We start from the raw sequence: 24,084 nt of genomic DNA on the forward strand, positions 1-24,084 counted from the left end.
AATTCATGTTTGTGTTGCTTTAACCCTTATTATGCTGGACATGATTGATTCTGCCTTTGCCACCAGTGATCAGCCTGCACATCCGTGTATCTTTTTGGTAAGCACCCCTTTTAACAGTTAATGGTTAAGTCCAAATTGAAAGATGGACAAGTTCATTATAGAAATTTAGCAAGGTAAGGGTTAACGCTGAGAAAGATACCAGTTATCTGACAGTTCCGTACGGATCCATAATGTTTATATCATTTGGTTATCATAATTTTATAATATTATTCTTTTTTTTTTTTTGTTCGGTTAAATGTTGCACCAGCACCTGAGTAGAACCACTGAACTTCCATAAGCCAGCTAGATGGCTTCCTCACACGAAGAATTCAGTGCCCGGAGCGAGGCTCAAAACCACATCAGCAAGGGGCAAGTGATTCTAAGTCAGTGACCTTAACCACGCGGCCACGGAGGTCTTGATGATTTTATATTCAGCACAATAATTACTGGTTTATGTGCGAATTTTATTAAATACCAGTTTAGTACAGTAGAGGAAATTTTCATTCAGTCTTAGTAAGGGTAAAGAACATAAATATTTTTATTGCTTGCATCAGTACTTTTTTTTTGATGATACTAAAATTAATTAAACATTCATACATTTAAACTGCTGAATAGTCAAAGATTTTTCATATTGATTTTATATTCAGTCATTATCTTTGATTATAGAAAATGTCTTGAGAAGTTGCCAAACAGTATAGAAATCATCTGATTATTGTTAAGAACCTCTGATGGCTTAATTTAATGATCTGTTAACACCATTTAACTTTATGAAATGGATTTTTTTCTTCAGATGGCAGACCTTTTCCACTTTAATTATATCGTTTCACTGATATACAGAAAAATGACAATTACTAGTTCTAAAATTTCTGTCACACGCTTTCAAAGTCAAAATTTTTATAGACTTTGTAGACTTTGCCCTTTCTCCACTTTTATGTCACTCATTCTTCTTGCTGTTATAGTTTTTTCTGGTATCTTGTTAGAAGACTCAACATGTTCACACAGTAGCAAAAGAAATTCATCCAAATTTATCTTGGTAGACATAAAACAACATTCTTTGGTGAATGTTTTTTTTTGTAATATTTCTGGTCTTTGCATACTTTCAGTGGTAAACCTGTAATACTGGGGCTTCTGTGACCAAGTGGTTAAGGTCTCTGACTCCTAATCATTTGTCCCTCAATGATGTGGGTTTGAGTCTCACTCGGGGGGGGGGCGTTGAATTCTTCATGTGAGGAAGCCATACAGCTGTCTTATGGAAGGTCGGTGGTTATACCCAGGTGCTTGCACGTGATGAAATAATAAAACAATGGCAGCGAATGGCACCTCCACCATCAAAGGTTGCAAGTTGCCATATGACCTATAATTGTGTCGGTTTGACGTTAAATGCAACAAAAATGAAAAATAAACCTGTAATAGTAACTGCGAATTCAGTACGCTTTGATATTGTTTTTTCGTATGCAGTACATCCTTGTATCTTACTTTGGCATCCTTTGATGGTTAATACCAAACACACTAGCACACATAACTTCCCATGCCAGCCAGGAGATGCTGAAATCATTATGCTGAAGTCACATAATTAAAATTAATGGAATATATTGATTACCTTAATAGGGTTACTACCTAAAACATAAAAATAAATGAAATTTAGTCATAACTTAATTGATAGTACAAAATGTAGTTCATTGTCAAATGTTCAAGAAGTTAAGTCGAGCTCAACAAAGATTTATGAACCTGGTTGTACATTGGATACAACTTTTTTGGTCCTTAAAGCTTTTTGTTGCACAGGAATTTAGAAACACCTGATAAAAAAGCTATTGTCAAAGAACATCAGAGTAGTTAGGTATACTCAGGTAAACCTGCACATGCCTACGGTTTGAAATTAAAAATTTATAGTACTTTCTCCTGAAAAACTGGTAAAACTTTGTTAACGTTTCCATTTTGTTTTAATATATGTTTATCTTTATCTACTGGTCTTTCTTATTTCAATGCCTTCTTAAAATAACTTCATCATGTTTAGATATTATGTGTATATTTAGTTTTAAAATTTATAAATGTAGAAATATGATAAATGTAAGTATTAATAGAAAGAAAATATAATACCTGCTTAATAATGAGGAAAATTTTTTGTTGACATGTCAAATATTTTACAAGGTACATTAGTTATGTGAAATATCATTTATATACATTCCACATAGCTCTGAAATATGGTAGTACTATTGCTTACTATATTGGTTAATTGATCTTTGTATACGAAACAAAAATGAGCACGCTTAATCAACATGTGTAATCTATAATTACTGCTTATTTATTGCAAGACTACAGACGTTCAAGTTTATGTATTGTAAGCAAAAACAAAAGACATTTGGTTGTAGCGTATCAAAATTCAGATTGTATCTATTCTGATTTGTTTTATAGAACTTGCTTGCTGTGACACTTAGTAAGGTGTACTTGGTAAATTAAAATTTGGACAAATTCTGTTACACTCCAAACAACAGTGAAGTTTTGTATCATAAAATATAAAAGATTTTTTCAGGACAGAAACTTTCGCATTTTAATATTTGTAGCCCATATGTTTCCTTTGGTGGAACAGTATGCCCACGTTTAACAATTGCAATGAAATCTGACGACTTCAAAGGCAGATCATTCGAAAGGTCACAACACTCATTTAGCTAGACTTGTTATCATATATCACTTAGTCTACGAGACAGGTGCATTTTAGCGGACATTACGGCTCATTGCCCATGGAAAGCGTGCACTGTGACATGACTTAGAACATTTGCCATTCCAACAACTGTCTGTACCAGACATTTTTTTTGCTTAAGAGAATTAAGAATTCAAAAGATTTTAATCGTTTATTTTTTTTTTGCACAAATTTAACTTTGTAAAGCCTGTTGAAAACATTATTCATTTCCTCAATAGAACTAGATCTACCCACAGGTTGAAGGGTTGACACCAGCCCCAAACATCATGTCTCCTTTGAATGAAACATAAAAGTTTGAAATTTGTAAAAAAAACCCCGTAAAAGTAGTCCTAATGTTTATTTCAAGAATTTTTGGAATTTGAAATTCACTGCCAATTTTTCTTATAAGACATAATGTGTATGAAATTGTTTTTCCGATCAGTACATTTCAGAGTATCTTGTGTATAAAATTGCCAGAGATAGTGCTCTAAATAATCATTTAATGCCTTTTAACTACTTATCTTTTCCGTTTCTATATGTGCTCGACTTATCTCAAATATTTAAGTTTATGTATGCTTTAAGACCCAAAATCAATTCAAATGTAAATTATGTTGATTTTGTATATAAAATGTCTTACACAAACTTCTTAAACATGTTTCACCCTGCTCTTTGAAGGAATGCTTAAAAGTTCAAGATTGCCCCCCTTTTTGTGGTATAGTTTGAATAGCTTAAACTATCTGTAAAACGAGTCAACAGAACATTGAAATAAAAATAAAGAAAATAATGATTAAGATCTAATTCATATTTTTTTAAAAATAAAATTTTAAAGCTAGAAAAGTATTTTCATGATGTGGTAAATAAATAAGTTAAAGAACACTCAATGTAAATATTTAGGCAGTTTATAACAGTTGGTCTTGTTCAGTATATTGTGAGGGTTTGTAAGTGGGATCCATTTTATTGCAATTTATTGCCGGTATCCATGGCTGGTATAAAGAGCTCTTCAGATATGTTCACGTTGAGTCTATTTGTGTATTCATATAGGGAAAAATTTGTACAGAACCACTCCAGTACTTGTACAATGAAAAAAAAAATCTAATAAATTTTCGGGGAAAAAAATTAAGTGTTCGAATTTTATCTTCCTGTCTAGTTTAAAATGCATTAGCATACCTAATCATAGCTTTTGCACATTTATTATTTTATAGCATTGCCACCCCAATTATTTAAGTAATAGTAGAATTAAAATGACATTGGTCCAAATAGCAAGCTAAACCTTTGATTCTACCAAGCAACTCCTGTCGAGCCGAGTTATGCAGCCCCCAGAAAAAAGTATCACAAGGCAACCATTACTGGAGTAGAAGTCATGACTCAGATACCAGATAGGGTTGTGACATCTTTTTGATGTTTCTCTTATGTTAATGTATGGAATACAGCTTTTATCTGCCTCTTGTTTATTGATTTCTTTTGTTTGCCTACACCTGTAATATAATTATTTACATGGTCACAAAGCATTAGTCCTCAGACCAATACTTTACATCATTCAAGTATAATGGAATCATGATACATCCTGTTCATTGGTTTTTGTTTTGTATTGAGTTTAGCACATTTTGTTTTATCTGATATTTCAACAATATAAACACACTGGATCAAACATGAAGACTAAAGGGATTATTGTATCCCACCAGAAAGGGCAGGACACTGGGTGCATGTTGCACAACAAATCAGGTTGTGCAATATTTTTAAATACATAGAAGGGAGACATATGAGTTATTGCACTCTGTCAGTATGTATGTCCATTCAAAATACTATGTGTTTCAGATTTGAATGTAAAATAATTCGGTAGATTTTGATGAACCTTTACACAAGTGCTAAGTAGGTCAAGAAGGAAGGTTACTTGCAAGAAATAGGGGTCCACTAAGGTCAGGGTCACAGGATATCCTTAACATCTTACCCTAACCAATATACAAAGGCATTTTGTTCTTCAGAGGCATTTTTCGTTTACTTGTAACAGCGACGTCTCTTGTTAAACTTTGCAGCTATTATAGTAAATTTGATTTGAACTGTTATTACAGGTCGAAGGACGTGATGAGGAGATAGAGAGACTGCACAGAATGTTGGACGGTGGACGACCCTCGGATGTTGTGGCCCTCGAGGCCCGCAACAGAGCCAATGAGAGAATGATCTCACATCTAAATATACAGGTATTGTAGTTAATGTTCTCATTATTATAATTCAAGGCTAACAGCGACCAAAAAATAGCCATAGACATTAGTTTATCATATAGGATGTAGCACTGTCGTCTGCTTCTAGGTTTGTGAAAAGTGAATTAAATTGGAGTATTAAATTGTTTAAGTATAAGTATATAAATGTATAGGCTTGCAGGTTGAAATGTTAAAGATGGAATATGATAAACTTTGAACGAAAAGTGTCAGTTTACTTCTTTAAATGTAAAGGTGCTCTCAGTTAATTATAGGATACCCCATAGTACAAATTATATGGGGGCTATGTTGGAGTGAAGCATGTCTGTTTGTTGGTTTGAAGGCATATTTCTAAAACTGCTCACTTGAGTTTCAAATAACTACATAGTACATACACTTAACCATCATAATACCACAAGATACAGGCATGGCACAGGTCTGTAGGTCCAATATAGCGGTCACACTTGGAGGTCAAATGTCATATAGCTTTATTTCGTGTCCACTCCTGGCATACCCTCTAAACTGCATGAAGCGTTTTCATAAAATTAGCATTATTTTTTTTAACTTTATCAAAATGATGTGTAAGAGTGCATAACCTTGGCTACTAGGTCCAATCTCAAGGTCTCACTTGGAGGCCAAAGGTCAAATTGCTTTATTTCTTCACCATGCAATATCTTCTAAATGGTTGCAAGATCCATGTCGCTAGGTCCAACCACCTTTCTTTATCAAAGCGGTGTCTCGGGGTATTAATCACCTTCAGTGATAGCTCTAGTTAACAGTGACTTCGAATCACTTGCCTCTTACATCTGTCGGTTCTAAACCTTGCAAGAATGTAGAATTCTTTCAAGTTGGGAAGCCATCCAGCTGACTAAGGGAAGTTTTGTAGTTCTACCCAGGGGCCCTTTTGTGTCTGAAATAATGCTCAGGGGGGCACCAGGGGTCTTTACCATAAAAGCTGGGAAGATATGTGACCTAGATTGTGTCAGTATATCTTTAAAATGATTTTTTAAGCTTTATTCTTATATATTCTAAATATTTTCTTTGATGCTTTCAGATTGACTTCTTACAGCAGAAGAACAGAGAAATGGATAGGAAATATCGAGATGCAGTCACAGATAGGAGTGAAGTAGAATCTGACCTCGCAAAGTACAAAGCTCGTATGAGCGACCTTGAACTTGAATTTCAGAGTGTTGATAGACATGCAAAACGTTTAGAAACTGATAAAAGCATTGTTTTAAAAACAGCTGATCGTGAAATGGAAGAGGCCAAAGGGGAATTAGAAAAATCTCGGCATGAAATGGAAGATTTAGATGTTGAAATAGCACAACTAAGAGCAGTAAGTTGTGCTTGATTTTAATATTCCATTCTCTGATGTTGAAAAATATAAATGAAAAGTGGCTTAGCAGTAGTTGATGTAAGATATTTGGTCCCTGTGTGGCTAGAAATTAAATTTTAACACATCAATTTAACTGATAAAACCGTTAATGCCAGTAATTATAGAATAACGCATTTTTCTTATAAATGAAAATACGCAAAACCTAACTTAACAAGATTTAGATTTATTACAATATTTCTTTTGCTTTTAGGAGTTCTAATAATTCTTTTTCTACGTTATCTTAGGAAAATGCTCGATTAACGAAAGAGTTCACAGAAACCAGATCTTCTCTCATGACAAAAACTAGTGACCTTATGAGATTGGAAGAGCTTCATGATAGAGTTTCAGAGGATAAAAAACGTCTAAGTCATCGTGTCAATAAATTAATGGCCAATGGTAGGTTTCACGAGTGCTTTTCACGTAATTTTATGTGTATTATCTTAGCCAGAATAGTCAGTGAGAATGTAAAACCAGTTTGGAATACATATACAACAGCTCTGGATTTTTGCAAAGTTTGAAAACCATTATTTTACAAGATCATAAATGCACAACCAGAGTTGAAGGCAATATTGTTGTAAATCATCAAATAAAGAAGGACTTGTGGCAGTGATGCATTCAACGCACAACTTATAGAATATATAAAAAATGACAGATTGATATATTGCTTGGAACTTTGAATTTTAATTTAACGAAGATGTTAAGTTGTACAAGGTCAAGCTCTTGATATAACATATGGTTGTTATAAAGTATAATAACATTGAGAAATACTTTTTGATTTTTCAGAGAAAGAATTGGTGCTTGAAATAGAAAGATTAAAACGTAAGAATGGACCTGCTGGGGCCGCCAAGAAAGGTAAAATCCCGAGTAAACTTGATGCGTTTGTACGGAGCATAGAGGAAGAGAGGAACTACTACAGGGATCAGGCTGAAGCATTCCAGAAAATGTTACGTGGAGAGATTCCATCACGATCACGTAGTCCGCCACGTTCTAGAACTCCATCACGTCCTTCATCTAGGTCAGCCAGTCCTGCCAGAGAGCTCAATGCTTCAGCTAAAGCAGATAAGAAGGTACATGAAGCAGTATTTAGTTTATACTTATTTGTTTTAATTTGATTGTTATGAAGTTTTCATGCTTTTTTGAACAACTCTTGAGTCCGCTTCTTGGAAAAACCAGTATTGGTGGCATATGAGAAGGTGTGGTCATGTCCCCAGAAGGGCTCAAACCCATAACACCACGTTGAGCGGTCAACTCCTTATCCACTAGACCACCTCTCCTCTTAAGCAGTGTATGTTCAGCCTTGTTATAACTTTTTACTACATAAGAAATTAAAATTAGAATAAAGTTCGTAATATTTTTAGATGTAGTAGGGCTTGGAATATATCAGTTGCACTGATTTAAGTTTAATACAAGTGTAGGCTTTTAGGACAGTTAGGTCAGTAATACTACAATATATGTCAAAATTGACCTAAAAGAACCTCAAAACTTTTGAAAGTGTACAGTCCTTAATACAGCAGAAGGATTAATTTAATGTCTGACAAGCGATACATATGGTGGGATTTAGATCAATAGGATTATGTCACATAAGTACAATAAGGCATGGTTGTCATCCATTTTGAATAAGATCAATTTTAGGTTGTATAGGAGAACAGAATTACTTAGATGGTTTTAAAATAGCTTTCTTAGAAAAGAATTTCATTTTAATAGTAAATTGTTCACTAGTGTAAAACTTCCAAATTTTTTATCTCCATAGTGTTTTGTTTTGTGTGCTTCTTTTTTGTACATGTACTAGTATTTACCAGATTTAAATTTAGCATTCAGTTCTGCATTATTGTTAAATGGCTATGAACTGGAAAGGGGCATATAGCCGAGTGGTTAAGGTTGCTGACTGAATCATTTACCCTTTGTCTCTTTGGGTCCAAAACCTATTTGGGACATAGATTTTTTTCATGTGATAAACCCTTTGGCTGGAAGTCAGTGGTTCTACCCAGGTGCCTGCAATGCCTAAAATAGTGCTGAAATTAGGACTTGCCCTTCACCCTCACCTGTTTCAGTTCGAAACCTCACTTGGAGATCAGTGGCTCCTGTGTGCCTGATGTTCTCAAAATAATGCCAAAGGGGCAGTTGGTCTCTCCCTTTACTATTAAAATCCAGAAAGTTGTGGTATGACAGAAATATTGTTGGTGTGATTTACAAATTAAATTAACAAAACTTAAAATGGGAAAGACAATAAACCTATGTGATGTAACTTTGACAGGCTGCTGCACAGTACGAGGCCATTATGAGGGTTTTGGAGGAGGAGAGAGATTATTACAAGGGTGAATATGAGATCTTAAAAGCCACCAAGAGGGCCTCGTCTGCCAGGGCCACACCCACAAAGGTAAATACAACATATTAACATCATCTTCCTAACATGTAAAGTGTTCTGTGTCAGGGAACTGATTGTCGGTAACTACTGTTTTCAACTACATAATTGAAGACATGTTTTCTAAAAAAAAAACAATTACCGTTAAATCGCCTGGCAGTGTTTTTTTTTTTTTTTTTTCTTGTTCAAATTTCTGTTACGTTAGGTTTTTTTGTACATGGATTTTTAAGGTTTATGCTTAGTGTTCTTTGGTTAAAACATGGAAAAAGAAGTTCATATTTCAGTTTCGGTGGTCAGTTTATAATAACTTAGTAGAGTGATGGTTGTTACGACACTTGCTTATACTAATAGATAAAAATTTTCTTTGAGCTTTAATGAAAAACTTCAAGTTTTATGGTTTTGATAGTAGAGAGCATATAAATTTCTCATCTTAAATACTCATTTCAGTTGTTGTCATTTCATTACTGTGAAATCATTTAATTCCGTGGGCACGGAATTTTGTGGTTTTGGCCAAAATGACTTTTTTGTTTGGATATGAATTCGTGAATTTCAACTTTTGAACATAAAATTAATGGGAATTTTACTGACTGGTTGTGATTCAATTTTGTGGTTCGGTTCAGCCATGAAATCCGAGAAAATTTGTCGCCCGCGAATATTAATGATTTCACAGTATTACGTCGGAAGCATCATCTTCATTTCATTTTCACTGTCTTTCTAGACATTCGAGACTAACACTAAGCGCTTTGTAAGTATAAAATCCACATCGGACCCTTTTTCTTACAGTTTACTCATTTAGTCCTTGGAACTATAACAGTTTTTATCGAGACTTTTGTCCAACTTTTCCATACCTTGCTAATACTGGAATTTTTATTTTCTCGAGAGCCTAACATATTTGTGAGGTATATTTAACATTAATTTTGATCATGATGATGTGTCATAAACCTTGATTGATTTGAACATATACGATTTTTTCCCATTTTATTAACCCAATAGAAAATTTGCCCCTCCTTGTACACCAGTGAATATAACATTACACATATGATATAAGGGATAGAGGGATCTTTTGCTTTGAAAATTATCTGTATACCGTCTTTGATGATATTATTCACACTGGTTGTGATTATGGGCTAATTGAATTGCTGTTGTATTGTTTAAAGATAGGGTGGAACAGTATGTTTTAATCTTTCAGTAAAAATGAAGATATGGTTTAACAACTTTGTTTCATTCTCTTATATTTTCATGTTTCATTTATCATGAGTCATTGGCATATTATATATTACATTTATGGATATGATATTGATTGTTTTGTATGATTTTGACGTTACTCTAGGTGTATAACCAGTACAGTTACTTAATGGTTTGTAATGTGCACTGCACAATGTTGTGTAATGGGTGTATGCATTTTGGTTATAAGGGTTATCGAATCTTGTACACAGAGGAATGTCTTTTCAGTGACCATAATGTATTGCAAAGTGCAGTTTGTAACTACCCTGTCTGAGAAATTATACCCAGAAAAGTTGGGTTTTGCACTGGCTTAGTTTTCCTGCACTCTTCCATTTATATCAAGTTGACTAGTTACCTAAGTAGGTACAATGGTGTAGGGGTAGAGGGTTGGATACCTGATCCTGAGGTCAAAGGTGTGAATTTCAGTGAGAGTGTAATTAATAACTGTCTCCACAGTCACTAACCAAGTTCGCAGTACTGGTCAGTAAAGTTAATGTAAGTTTTGATAACTTTATGTACACAACTCTTGGAAATGAGAGAACACAACAAATCCAAGGCAAGATGCTTGTTCTGTGTGACAGTCTGACTGAAGAAAATATGTCCTCGGTCATTCATTTCTCTTTACTCTTTAGTCCTTGATTCATGCTGAGAATTTCTTCAGTTATTTTGAGAGAAAAAGTTATGTCTGGTACATATTCCAGGAACATGGATAAGATTAAGTGACCCACATTATTAAACATACATGGTCACCAATATAATATTCCAAACCTAATTGCCTGGTAAACCTCCACTGTTGAGTGGAAAACGTCACTGAATTCGGATCAGTTGAACCTGAGCTGTGTGCATACAATCCCTGGTCACAACATCAAGTGAGATAGCTATCTAGTTTGTTTGTAGAATGTCGATGGTTCTACTCAGATTCCCACCCATGCCTGAAATCAAGCCAGGAGATGTTCCTCGGGATATTCTTCCACCATCAAAGCTAAAAACTTGTCATATGACATTAATTGTGTTACTGTGAATTAAAACTAAATGCAGCAAAACATAAACAATTTGCAACGATTATTAGATAGAGGTCTTCACATTTATGATGTTCTGTCTATTTAATGTTGCCAGGACAGTGAAAACAAGTTAAAAAAGTTTGTAAGTATTATACATGCTGGTAAAAAGAACACTGACACGAGCTTCTGTTGCTTTCACTTTGTCAAGTTTTGTTTCTGATTTAGACTAATTGTTAGATCTCTATATTAGGTACTTTGATTATACCCGTTTATGTGCATTTTACTGCCCGTTGATGTAAATTTCATCACACATTCAAAAGATTCTTTGTAAAGGAGATATATTGATTCATAGCAGTCGGTAATTATTTAATTAATCTATGTTCCAGGTTATAGCAATTTAATAGCCACTTTTGAACATAAATTGGATCCATGCATCTTATTATTTAAAAATATATCTGTTTTTTTTAAGTTTCTATATATAAGAAAGCAGTAGTGAAAAATGTGATTTAAATTTCAAAATTCCATTTTAAAAACAGAAGCAGAACAATTGTTTTCCTTTCCTGCCTTGTATTGTACATTACACCTGCTTGACTTATATGTATAGAAGAATTCAGTGCCTTTGGTGGCAGTTTTATCAATTTTTTTTTGCATAATCAGCTGTGCCTTATTAGACATGTAAAAGCATATTACAGTATATTGCCCTAAGTGGCTTTATACTTGGAACTTGTTTGTGTATTTTTGTACTTTTTTTCTTATTTTGTGTAATATATGTTTGCTTCTTTGTGAATGTCCTTTTAATACTTTGTACTCAAAGTGTGACTAGATTTTGCAGTAAAGATCTTTAATTTTGTGTTTGATATATGATAATTAATGTATCTGCTATAAAATTATGGTCTCTCAAGGGCCTGTATTCTTTGATGTTTAAAATTCTTGATTAACCCTTACCATGCTGGACACGATTGATTCTGCTTTGCGACCAGTGTAGATCATGATCAGCGTGCACATCCGTGCAGTTTGATCATGATCTGCACTGTTCTCTATTCAGATTTACAAAAGTTTTACAGTATTAGCCTTAAGTTACGTACTAACCTTTTAAGGTTATTTGAGAGTTTTCCAGTTTTGGCCTCAAGTTGAATACGTTAACCATCTAAGGTTATTTCAGGCAACACACACAAAAATGTGTAAATAAAAAATGTAATCGATATACTTTGAAATACAGCACATGCAATGCTGTACTCAGATTGAATTACTTCCATTTATTTATTAGGAATTGTTGCAGCGATGCATGCAAAACATAAAATGAACTGGGTATTTATAACTTCATTAAAGCTACTTTATCAGCCAACTGTTTAAACACCATTAATATTTTATTATTTTGTTCATTTACAATCCAGGAATAAGAATCATGTTTTATTTGATTTAAGCAGGAATATGAGAGGTAATTGGAATGAAAATTTACTGGCCAAGAGACCCTGTTTGGCCCAGAACCCAATTGGGTCCAGTGCCCTATTTGGTCACATACCCTTTTCAGACTTTTTTTCAGTTCTCTAAATCACAAAACGTTTTATTTGTAATATTTTGAGTACTGTGAAATCATTAAATTTCGTGGGCATGAAATTTCATGGTTTTGGTCAAAACGGCAATTTCGTGGGGATATGAATTCGTGGATTTCAACTTTTGAACATAAAATGAATGGGAATTTTACTTATTCGTTGGGATTAAATTTCGTGGATTGACTCAACCACGAAATCCACGAAAATTAGTCCCCCATGAATATTAATGATTTCGCAGTAGTCTTTTCTGCAATCGTATTAAAAAGAAAGGAACAACAAAGGGATTCGGAGAGTTCCAAGGAGTATTTATTTATAAAAAAACTCACATAGTATGAAAAAATGGTAGAAATTTATCAAAAACTTTAGTCACATGGTAAAAAATATATGTAGAATAGACGAATTTATCAGAATTGTGCATCACTTTGTAAAAGATGATGAAAGATGCCTTGACAGTTTATTTGTTGTATTTATGTAGAAAACGTTATTGCAAGATAAATGTTGTTGTTATTTCAGGGTATGACCGAGGATGTTGAGAAGCTCACCAGGGAAAGAGACGAGATGAGACAACTCCTGGACAAGTTTGAGCGTCATATGGCTGAGGTAGGATTCAGAACTGGCTTTGAATTGTATTCATATGAGAATAAGTTGTCTTCTAAAAATAACTGTTTTCTTGGCTTTTAACCTTTTAACCATGCTGGACACGATTGATTCTGCCTTTGCGACCAGTGTAGATCATGATCAGCCTGCACATCCATGCAGTCTGATCATGATCTGCACTGTTCACTATTCAGTCGGTATATTTAGGTAAGCACCCCTTTTAACAGTTAATGGCACTGTCCAAATTGAAAGATGGATGAGTTCATTATAGAAATTTAGCAGGGTAAGTGTTGTTGTGAAATCATATATAATATATGATGCCATTGTCCGACTTTAGGCTTTCTCTTTACCTACAGCTGTGTTCGTGATAAATATATTTATATTTCTCAAGAATTGAAAAGCATTACAATACAAATACAAATACATGGCATTTATATAGCGTAAAAATTATAAAATATTCTATTGCGCTTTACAATTACATAACACACATTTAAGATATATACATACAAAATTACAAGTAATCAAGAAAGAACAGGAGATTGAAATTTCAACTTTACTGCAAAGGTCAAAGATATTTTCATATTCACACATGGCACATTATATGCATTTCTTTTGAATGTTCCTCATAAAATCTTTACCAGTGTTTTCACAGTGCAAATAAACAGTTTTAAAATAGTCTTACTTAACCTTTATTTGACATGATTTGCATTTTTCATATGCACAAAAAAAAGAATGATGGAAGTAAAATGTATGAAGTGGAAATTCTACATTAAAATCGTGATAGTGAAATTTTAACCTGTTTTCCTTGACAGATCCAAGCAAATGTGAAGGTATTGACTGGAGAAAGAGACAAGCTTAACAAGATGTATGAAGAGGTAATTAATTGTTGCAAGACAATATTGACTTTTGAAGTATTTCAAACTTTCCAAATAGCTCTAAAGGGTCAGCTGTACACCACAAAGGGCCTATATGGCTGGTCACTGTCTTCAGATCACTTGCCCCTTACAGATGCGGGTTCAAAACCTAGCTGGAGATGTAGAATTTGTATGGTGGGGTGGTGGTTCTACCCAGGTGCTCACCAATGCTGAAAACAATTCCTGGGGTCAACCTCTACCATCAGAAGCTTGAAAAAGCTTAATTATGTTGTTATGTCTCTGAACAACTCTCTCCACCCCCAAAGAGAAAAAAAGAAAGAACAATAAAAAAAACATACATTATTGCTGGCATTTACATCTTTGTTTTAAGTGTTGACATTAAATGTGCACATTGGAAATCTAGAAATCTGCAGTGACATTTGGGTAATATTTCTGAAAAGGGATTATTTAACCCAATATATATATATTCATATATTTTAATTTAATTCTTTTTACACAGACCAAGGATGAGTTACATAAAGTCAGACGTGAACTTGTTAGGTCACCCAAATCACCCAAAACCTCTCTAGCTGCACAGGCAGTGCTTCGTCGTGTGGAGAATGAACGTGACGATGCAGTCTCCGAACTCCGAAGAATGACAACGGAAAGAGACAGCCTTAGAGAGAGATTGAAGGTAGGAAAATATTGTATTTTTATTTTAGGACAGACTTTAAACTGAATTTGGGTTTGGTTTTCTCACCTATGAAACAGAACATTCAAAACGAAGAGATAAACTTATCTCAATGTTTGTCTCATTCTGGTGATCGGCAGCTTTATTATACTACTTTTTATAGCTTGATTGCATAGTTTATTAGGCCAGGGATATTTCAGGGCTGGTCCTGATTTCAGGTTTTTGAGTGCAAGATTTTCACTCTATAACTGTATTGAATAAGGTGATTAGAATGAAAGCTTTTCAGGCTTTTGATATTTGACTCAATTCTAGACCTGTTACGCCTTATTTTGCTAAAGTTAAGTAGATCAGTCAAATAAAGTGTCAGATAGCCAATTTTTTGTTTTAAAAAATCAGACGTTTATCTTCACACTTGATGATAAGGTAATCAGCAGAATACATCAAATTGAGTTTTGGAAGTAAGGAATTCCCATCATTGGTTTGAGGAAAGTCAAAAAACTCATTTTTTGGAGAAGTCTAAACCTAGTTTGGACATTTCCTTCTCCACAACTTGAGGGCATTACAGATTCACTTTTGATATAGGCAGATAATCTCTGCCTGTTATTGTAATGCCATACTGTTTATTTCCGCATACCTTCATGACATATTGCAACAACTACATGGGCTTAATACAAACTATTTTAACAATTCATAGAAATATCAAGAGATGCATATATTCAGTAATCATTTATTTTTAGCTCGATTTTTAGCTCATCTGATTTTTTGAAAAAAAATGATGAGTTATTGTCATCACTTGAGCGGTTGTCGGCGTCGGCGTCTGCGTCGGCGTTGCCTGGTTAAGTTTTATGTTTAGGTCAGCTTTTCTCCTAAACTATCAAAGCTATTGCTTTGAAACTTGGAATACTTGTTCACCATCATAAGCTGACCCTGTATAGCAAGAAACATAACTCCATCTTGCTTTTTGCAAGATTTATGGCCCCTTTTGTACTTAGAAAATATCAGATTTCTTGGTTAAGTTTTATGTTTAGGTCAACTTTTCTCCTAAACTATCAAAGCTATTGCTTTGAAACTTGGAATACTTGTTCACCATCATAAGCAGACCCTGTACATCAAGAAACATAACTCCATCTTGCTTTTTGCAAGATTTATTGCCCCTTTTGGACTTAGAAAATCAGTTTTCTTGGTTAAGTTTTATGTTTAGGTCAGCTTTTATCCTAAACTATCAAAGCTATTGCTTTAAAACTTGCAACACTTGTTCACCATCATAAGTTGACCCTGTATAGCAAGAAACATAACTCCGTCCTGCTTTTTGCAAGATTTATGGCCCCTTTTGGACTTAGAAAATATCAGATTTCTTGGTTAAGTTTTATGTTTAGGTCAACTTTTTCTCTTAAACTATCAAAGCTATTGCTTTGAAACTTGTAACACTTGTTCACCATCATAAGCTGACCCTGTACAGCAAGCAACATAACTCCATCCTGCTTTTTGCAAAACTTATTGCCCCTTTTGGACTTAGAAAATCATTTTCTTGGTTGAGTATTATGTTTAAGTCAACTTTTCTCATAAACTATCAAAGCTATTGCTTTAAAACTTGCAACAGTTTTTCACCATCATAAGTGGACACTGTACATCAAGAAACATAACTCTATCCTGCTTTTTGCAAGAATGATGGCCCTTTTTAGACTTAGAAAATCATGGGTAGGACAATATTTCTATTACACAAAAAAAATCAGATGAGCGTCAGCACCCGCAAGGCGGTGCTCTTGTTTGAAGAAAAAGTAGAGCTATTGCACTCACCCCGGTGTCGGCGTCGCCATTGGTTATAGTTTTCGATAAAGTCAAATATCTCTGTTTCTATCAAAGCTGTTGACTTGAAACTTAAAACAGTTATTTACTATTAAAGTCTGCATCAGGAGAAACAATCCCCATAACTCTGATTTGAAATTTGACAGAATTATGCCCCTTTTTAACTTAGAATTTTTGGTTAAAATTTTTGATAAAGTCAAATATCTCTGTTACTATCAAAGCTTTTGACTTGAAACTCAAAATAGTTATTTACTATCAAAGTCTACACCAGGAGACACAATTCCCATAACTCTGGTTTGAATTTTGACTGAATTATGCCCCTTTTTAACTTAGAATGTTTTGTTAAAATTTTTGATAAAGTCAAATATCTCTGTCACTATTAAAGCTTTTGACTTGAAACTCAAAATAGTTATTTACTATCAAAGTCTACACCAGCAGACACAATGCCCATAACTCTGATTTGAATTTTGACAGAGTTATGTCCCTTTTTAACTTGAATTTGTTTTACTGGCAAAGCTCTTATTCAGAGTCAATCACTGAGAAAAGTCGAGCGTGCTGTCTTACGGACAGCTCTTGTTAATACTTCAATCAAGTGTAATGAAATTTTGTTTCTGGTAGCATGTAGACGTTTTTATCTGCAGTTGATTTACTTTTTACTGACTTTTGCTGTTGAAATACCCGATTTGTCGTATTTATTGTAATACATTTTCATTTTTCAGATTGCAACAGAAATCTCATTGTCTGAGAAAGCGAAATTAGAACAGCGTGGTGAGGACTTGGAGAGTGCACTGACTCAGGCGGAAAACGAACGCGGAGAGCTGATTGTACGTGTTAACTCCCTGAAGGAGGATGTTAGAAGCTTGGAAGAACAGGTCAAGGACATGGCAGGCAGACTCACAGATACACAAGATGAAAACTCTCAGAACAAATCCAAGGCTACTCAGATGAAGTATGTTTTTTGTGTCCTTTTCAAAATGGGAGTGTTTGTGACACAAAAGTTGCCCTTGTCCTTTGATACGTGCATTTATCACCAAAAATCTTTTGTCACAGTTTGGAATTCCTCATTTCTTAAGCACTGAGAGAATCTTGGCTGTCTTTCCACTCGCAATGTGAAGTCTTGTATTTTGTCAAAATACTGTTTGTGATTTGTGTTATTTCCTTATACTTAGGTGTGGGATTGAACTGTACTGCAACACAAAAAATGTCATATACTCAAGCTAACGTAGGGGAAATTCAAGATTATCTTGAAGTTTACAAGTGCAAAAATTCAAAATATTTTGATGTCTTGTAGTATTGGAATTACAGATGTAATTTATGTTTTGGTGGACAGAAATGACCTTGTGATATAAGATGTTATAACTTGTCTTCAGGATGCTAGCAGAAGAGACCGAGAGAGGTTTGGAGGACACCCAAAAACGTCTGGCACGTCGTGAGAGTGAGTTGGCTGCACAGGAAGAAAGATGTGCACGACTCGAGGACAGGATTGCCGAGCTACAGAGAACATTGGCACATTCGACCGATGAAAACTCCGATATACGAAGGACAGTGAGTCAGCTAGACAGAGAGAAGGATAACCTCCAGATCAATGTTGATGAGAAGACAGAGAAGATCGCTAACCTCAATGAAGAAGTTCTTCTCAAAGTACGTTTGTTTAATTGCTTTGGTTTTGAAATGGGTGTAGTAACTGTTTTTAAGTATTATATACTAAATAATTAAGATTTTAGGGGGACTAAAGTTTGTGGATTTCATAGTTGTACCATTCCACAAAATTTAATCCCAACAAACAAAATGTGCAATTATTGTATCTTGAAAATTTGAAATTCAGGAATTCTTGTCCCTATGAAATGGCCCCTTTTGCCAAAATCACAAAATTTTATGCCCATGAATTTAAATGATTTCACATTATATGGTCTGCAGTGAGATTGCACTTTTCTTTTGCTTCTGTTTTTGGGTGTTATTTTCTACTTCATTATGTGTTTTTCAAGGTATATTTGGAAATTAATGTTTAAAAGCACTATATAACAATTTCCACGAGCCCTTTAATTCTTCATGTACTCAGATTTTGCTGTTAGGGTTAGTGTGGAACGGACATCAGGATCATTTTGTCTAAAAGTGTTACCAGTATTGGTAACCTGTTTTATCGTTGTTGTGTGAAAACTCATGAAATTTTAACTTTTGTCATTTCAGGAGAAGTTGATCAGTGATCTGAAGGTTAGGATCAGTGAAATAGAGGCACAATTAGGGTAAATATTGGTGTTATTACGTCACTTGAAATAAGAACTTGCAATTGAAATTCTAAAATAAAACAATTTAATTTTTGAAAGTTTCCATATGATCAGTTAGTTTTGTATTTAACACCGAATGTAACATTTTTTCTAAAAGCAAATGAAGTGAAAAAAAGTATGGTCGCATTTATTATATGAAAATTTGGAAAAAATGGAAAGGGGAGGATGTGGCTGTGCATTAAGTGAGGTGCCAGCTGGTTAGCCAGTAGCTTGTTGGTTTGAACTAAGTTTGGCCATAGCCACACTTTAACAGTTATCAAAATGCATTGCAGTAATGATGAAAACTGACTTAAAATATGTTTACAATCGAGCTGAAATATAATGATGTAAATGAAACTTAACAAATATATTATAGCCATGCAAATGGTAACATCAACATGAAAGATCGGGAATTAAAGTCTCTCAAACGTCAGCTAGACAGTACCTCAGAAGACCTGAATGAGAACAGTCGAGGAAAAGAAGTTGCTTTGAGAGAAAATAGACGTCTGCAGGATGACCTTGCAGTCATGACCAGGGAAAATCAGGTATAAACATGCTGCTTAGGTGAAACGTTAACATAGACATGTGGTACAGGGTATTAATTGATCAGTAATTTTAGTACCTGAAGAGAAATATATAATGAAGACAGTTCCTCAAACAAATACCAGTACAGCTAAAAAGATACATTTTGAGAATTTTATATTTATTTCGACTGCTTTGGAGAGAATTTGACACTTACCTACTTGTTTCATTCAGTGGGTAGGGTGGGAGTTTAGTTATAATGCAAATAATTTTTTGTCTACTGTTTTGAATTACAGTGGTTTAGAAGGAATAATAGAACTTAGAAATTCAAATATGACAGGAAAAAAGAAGTTGTGTTTTCCATGATAGTATTTCAAACTCAAAGTCTTAACCATCACACATTTAAAAAATCTGATTGGATAAGTTAAATAACAAACATTGTGTTGATGATTTTGTTCTGCTTACTCTTTATCAACAATATTTTTACAGAAAATCAATCAAGAGCTACAGGAGGCATTAGAGGACAAGGAAGGCCTGAAACAACAGGTACAGCAGTATATACTGGAAGTCAGAAGTATAGAAGATGTCCTAGCCTCAAAGGTAATGTAACTACATTATGATTAGCCTTGTAAGATTTTGCTTTATGTATCTAATGACATTGAAATGATTGTTGTCAGACGCATAGAAGATGGCCTAGTCCCTATGGTAAACTTTTGCATACTTAATGACACATGGTGTAACATTTAGCCAGACTCGTACAGCTTATCAGAATGGCTTATTTTCTGGTCTGATGTGATATTTTATTGTTTCTGTATCTCCACTGGAGCCAGTTAAATGTTACTATCATGTCCTAGTATTTCGACTATTTAATATTTAGTTATTTCTAGTGATATTAAAATGATTATGTTAAAGACATCCCTTCAAGTTTAATTTTTAAAAAATTAGGGAAAGAAACGATTTTCTGAGAAAAGAGCACATAAGCATTTCAGTTGATAATGTAACGTATATGTTTTACAGAATAGAAGATATATTTATTGTATGTTTGGTCAGGAAATACTGGTAGTTGAATAACATTGTTACATATTGATTGTAGGAGAAAGAAAGATCTGACTTGCTGGATCAGTACCGAGCCCTGTCCTCCGAGGCTGAACAATACCAAACTGCCACCCATCAGCTGGAGAGTGAGGGTTCAAACATGAGGCTGGAAATTATGACCAAGGATTCAGAACTTAGGCGACTCAGGGATAAGGTTGACAACTATGAAAGAGAAATTCAGGAAGTAAGTTTTATCTCAAATTTCAAAGTTTTGCAGAAACTTTCTACATAAGATAGACAAGAACTTATAAAATGTTCAAATATGTTTTTCTGATAGGTTGGTCAGGATTTAAGTATCGGGTTGAAGTTTCACAGTTTAAAAATTTTGTTACGGTAAATGTAACAATCAAATTCAGGAATTTTTTTTTTGAGTATTTCAAAGAATCAGCATACATTAATGTTTTTACTTTTTATGCAGAGTTGACATTATATTTTTGACAATCTTTTATACTTCATTTATACAGCTTTAAAATGTTTTCATTTTCTCCAGGTCATAGGTTAGTGGTGTCAGCTCTGGCCAGTTTAAATGGGTTGTTTAAGCAGGTAGTTTACTTGTACATGTTTTTTCCAGCATTTGAGTGCTCAGCAGGCATATGAGCTACAGGTGTCCAACTTGACTCGCTGTGTGGCCAACCTTGAAGACAACCTCAGACAGACAGATGATGACAAGAACACGCTTCTCAGTGACCTGACAGCTGTACGCGAGCTCTGCTCCAGGCTGGAAGGTACCAAAGAGTCTCTACAAAGACAACTGACTGCTCTAACTATTGATAAAGAACAGGTTTGTTTGTACATTAATATTATTCAGAATTCCTTTCAACAGTAATTAACCGCCTCGGTAGCGTATTGGTAGAGCATCCGCTTCAAGCGTGGGAGGTCATTGGTTCACTCTTTGGCCATTTCATACCAAAGACGTAAAAAAAGGTAAAAGTAGCTGGCGCTGAACAACTGGTCAGCCCGGTGTCGGTATATTTTAACTACATTGGGTATCATATCACATGTCTACAGAGTGATATTCAAGTGAGGCAGCACTATAAAGTTGGGCATTGCGCTCACTGCTACAGGTAAACACCCTTGTTTATATGACTGAAAAATTGTAGAAAAAAGATCCTGAACCTGAACTTAGACACACTCACACATATAACAGTAATTGTCATAAATGGCTAGTATTAAATAAAGAGCAAGATGTTAATCTGAATTTTAAAAAGTGGAAGTCACTTTGTACATTTCTTTGATTTGTATATCTCTTTAATTCTGCTCAATTTTGTCATCTTTCAAGAAACAAAACTTTTGAAATTAATTGTTTTCTCTTATTCTAAACTTTTAGAAAAAGTTAGGTTTATTTAAAAGTTCCTACTCTTATTCTTTGTACTTAGATTTATTATTTGTACTAAACTTTATTCTTGGTACTTTGATTTGTACTTCAATTTATTCCTTGTACTTTGGTTTGTTCTTTGTACTTTGATTTATTCTTTGTACTTTTGATTTATTCTTCATGATTTTTCCAGTTGACTCTTTTGTGTTTCAATTCAATTTGTTTTTGCTTTTTAACAGCTTCAGAGCCAGTCTGAAGACATTGCCCAGGAGTGTGAGTTATACCGCAGTCAGCTTACCTCAGAGCGCCAGTCCAACAAGAACTTGGAGGGGCTGCTACAGAACAACAGGGAGAAAGAATTCCAGTCCCAGCTACAAACACAGGAACATAGCGCTGAAATACAGATGCTGAAAGATAGACTCTCCCTTAATGAGAGTAAAATGTAAGTGATGAAAGATTATCCAGTAATAAAATCAAATTTTGATGGAGATTTGATATGATAAAATACAAAATTTAATCATTTTTACCAAATTTCTGTGGTAGATATGAGAAAATGCTTTGAAATTTGTATATTATCTCAAATGTTGTTCTAATCTGGTTATAAAATCTGGGCTGAAAATGCTAACAGTTAAAAAGTACTATTTATTGCAAGGGATATGTGAGTTTTTTAAGGAATATCGTACTTTACTACAGAAACAGAATTACTACTGTTATTCAAGTTAAAAACTTTTGTTTTGTTTTATAGACAAAGTCAGAGCCGAGAAATTGCCTCTTTACGTACAAGAAATGTTGAACTGGAGGGTGATGTAGAGAGACTACGAAGACAACTCACCAGTGAGAAATTTGAAAGGTAAATATCACCACTATGAGGTTGTTCATCCAAGTTTTAACCTTGCTGAGCTTCCCTGTGTTGCTTTGAAACAACCATTTACACATGTAATCATGTTAGTTGTGTGTTTGAGTGGTATTTTACTTGTCTAATGCACATCCGTTTTTGAGCTGCTACATGAGAAAACCAACATGGTGGCTTTGCGACCAGCATGGATCCAGACCAGCCTGTGCATCCGCGCAGTCTGGTCAGGATCCATGCTGTTCGCTAACGTTTCTCTAATTGCAATAGGCTTTGAAAGCGAACAGCATGGATCCTGACCAGACTGCGCGGATGCGCAGGCTGGTCTGGATCCATGCTGGTCGCAAAGCCACTATGTTGGTTTTCTCATGGCACGTCTCATTTAAAAAAATGCAGTTTTTATGATTTAACTTAGATAGAAATTTATTGTCACATTGTGAATAAGTTTTGTTTGGACGTTAGCATTTGAACAAAGCTTGTGTTCCTCAAGGGTTGTATATAGAATTCGTGAATCTCCACAAAGAGAAATCTTGCAGACTTCAAAAAAACTATTTTCAGATTTGAAAAATATAGATTTGTAGAAATTCAGTGTCAGTAAAGACGTGTCTTATTATATGCAGTTGGGCTATTTTTCTTTGGTTAAATGAGCTGTGCCATGGGAAAACCAACATAGTGGCTTTGCGACCAGCATGGATCCAGACCAGCATGCGCATCTGCGCAGTCTGGTCAGGATCCATGCTGTTCGCTAACGGTTTCTCTAATTGCAGTAGGATTTAAAAGCGAACAGCATGGATCCTGACCAGACTGCGCAGATGCGCAGGCTGTTCTGGATCCATGCTGGTCGCAAACCCACTATGTTGGTTTTCTCATGGCACGGCTCAAATGCATTCATACCTAACATGAATAATGTCATCTTTAAGTTGGTGCATACATGTTTACATGCACAATGTTAAATAAGTTACATCCTCAAAACTACAATTTGCTGACTTGCTTTGTGCACTAAACTCTTAATTACCGCTATACTGTAAAGTCATAAATATTTGTGGGGGACTAATTTTCATTGATTTCTTGGCTATGAATCTTCGAAATTTAGTCCCAGCAAACAAGTAAAGTTCCCATTCATTCTATCTTTCGAAGTTGTTGTCCACAAATTCAGATCTCCACGAAGTAACTGTTGGACAGAACCACAAAATGTCTTGCCAACAAAGTTTAATGGCTTTACAGTATTTGATGTTTATCTAAGGTTTGATGGTTTTCATTGATAAAAGTCTGAATTTAATGGCTAATTGATTAGAAAAATACTGCCTAATGAATAATGTTCCTACATAGTGCTAGGTCTGCAGTAACCTCTCAGGCAGGACGTAGTGTTACAATATTCTCATTTGAAAACTATGGCATGCAGTGAGTATTGTAGATGAGAAATTCATATGTCTTTTGTATAGGATTTTTAGAATTTTTAAGTTGGAATGTAAAAGACTTACCTGGGAAATAATACTTTGCAGGTGGTCTTTACAATTGGAAATGTAGACTTGTCTGGAAATGGCTTCTTTTCTGATAATAAGATTTAAATTGAATTTTTAAAATCAAATTTAGATGTGGTTCTTTGGTGATTGAAATCTTTGTTTGTGTTTTACTTTTTAAATAAAATTGTAATTTTATTGAAA

The 24,084-nt window shown here is 34.5% G+C and overlaps 1 protein-coding gene across 10 annotated transcripts in view; it reads left to right on the top strand.

The window, feature by feature from the left end:
• LOC123557199 (centrosomal protein of 135 kDa-like) overlaps positions 1 to 24,084 on the top strand; it is a 46,162-nt gene that overhangs the window by 16,431 nt on the left and 5,647 nt on the right. For 3 of the 10 annotated variants that reach the window (XM_045348513.2, XM_045348514.2, XM_045348523.2), the window contains 20 exons: positions 4,786 to 4,914; positions 5,966 to 6,247; positions 6,532 to 6,682; positions 7,070 to 7,353; positions 8,541 to 8,663; positions 9,367 to 9,393; positions 10,989 to 11,015; positions 12,940 to 13,026; positions 13,836 to 13,898; positions 14,398 to 14,571; positions 17,094 to 17,323; positions 17,745 to 18,015; positions 18,562 to 18,617; positions 19,015 to 19,183; positions 19,650 to 19,760; positions 20,254 to 20,439; positions 20,827 to 21,036; positions 21,810 to 22,012; positions 22,316 to 22,420; positions 23,750 to 23,821. In XM_045348513.2, the coding sequence (XP_045204448.2) occupies positions 4,786 to 4,914; positions 5,966 to 6,247; positions 6,532 to 6,682; positions 7,070 to 7,353; positions 8,541 to 8,663; positions 9,367 to 9,393; positions 10,989 to 11,015; positions 12,940 to 13,026; positions 13,836 to 13,898; positions 14,398 to 14,571; positions 17,094 to 17,323; positions 17,745 to 18,015; positions 18,562 to 18,617; positions 19,015 to 19,183; positions 19,650 to 19,760; positions 20,254 to 20,439; positions 20,827 to 21,036; positions 21,810 to 22,012; positions 22,316 to 22,420; positions 23,750 to 23,821 (2,960 nt within the window). Of the gene's footprint in view, positions 1 to 4,785; positions 4,915 to 5,965; positions 6,248 to 6,531; positions 6,683 to 7,069; positions 7,354 to 8,540; positions 8,664 to 9,366; positions 9,394 to 9,978; positions 10,006 to 10,988; positions 11,016 to 12,939; positions 13,027 to 13,835; positions 13,899 to 14,397; positions 14,572 to 17,093; positions 17,324 to 17,744; positions 18,016 to 18,561; positions 18,618 to 19,014; positions 19,184 to 19,649; positions 19,761 to 20,253; positions 20,440 to 20,826; positions 21,037 to 21,809; positions 22,013 to 22,315; positions 22,421 to 23,749; positions 23,822 to 24,084 lie in introns of all 10 variants that reach the window. The other 7 variants (XM_053543515.1, XM_053543514.1, XM_053543512.1 and 4 more) reach the window with 6 other exon arrangements.

Source organism: Mercenaria mercenaria, chromosome 5 (genome assembly GCF_021730395.1).
Source record: "Mercenaria mercenaria strain notata chromosome 5, MADL_Memer_1, whole genome shotgun sequence".
Classification (NCBI taxonomy): Eukaryota; Metazoa; Mollusca; class Bivalvia; order Venerida; family Veneridae; genus Mercenaria; species Mercenaria mercenaria.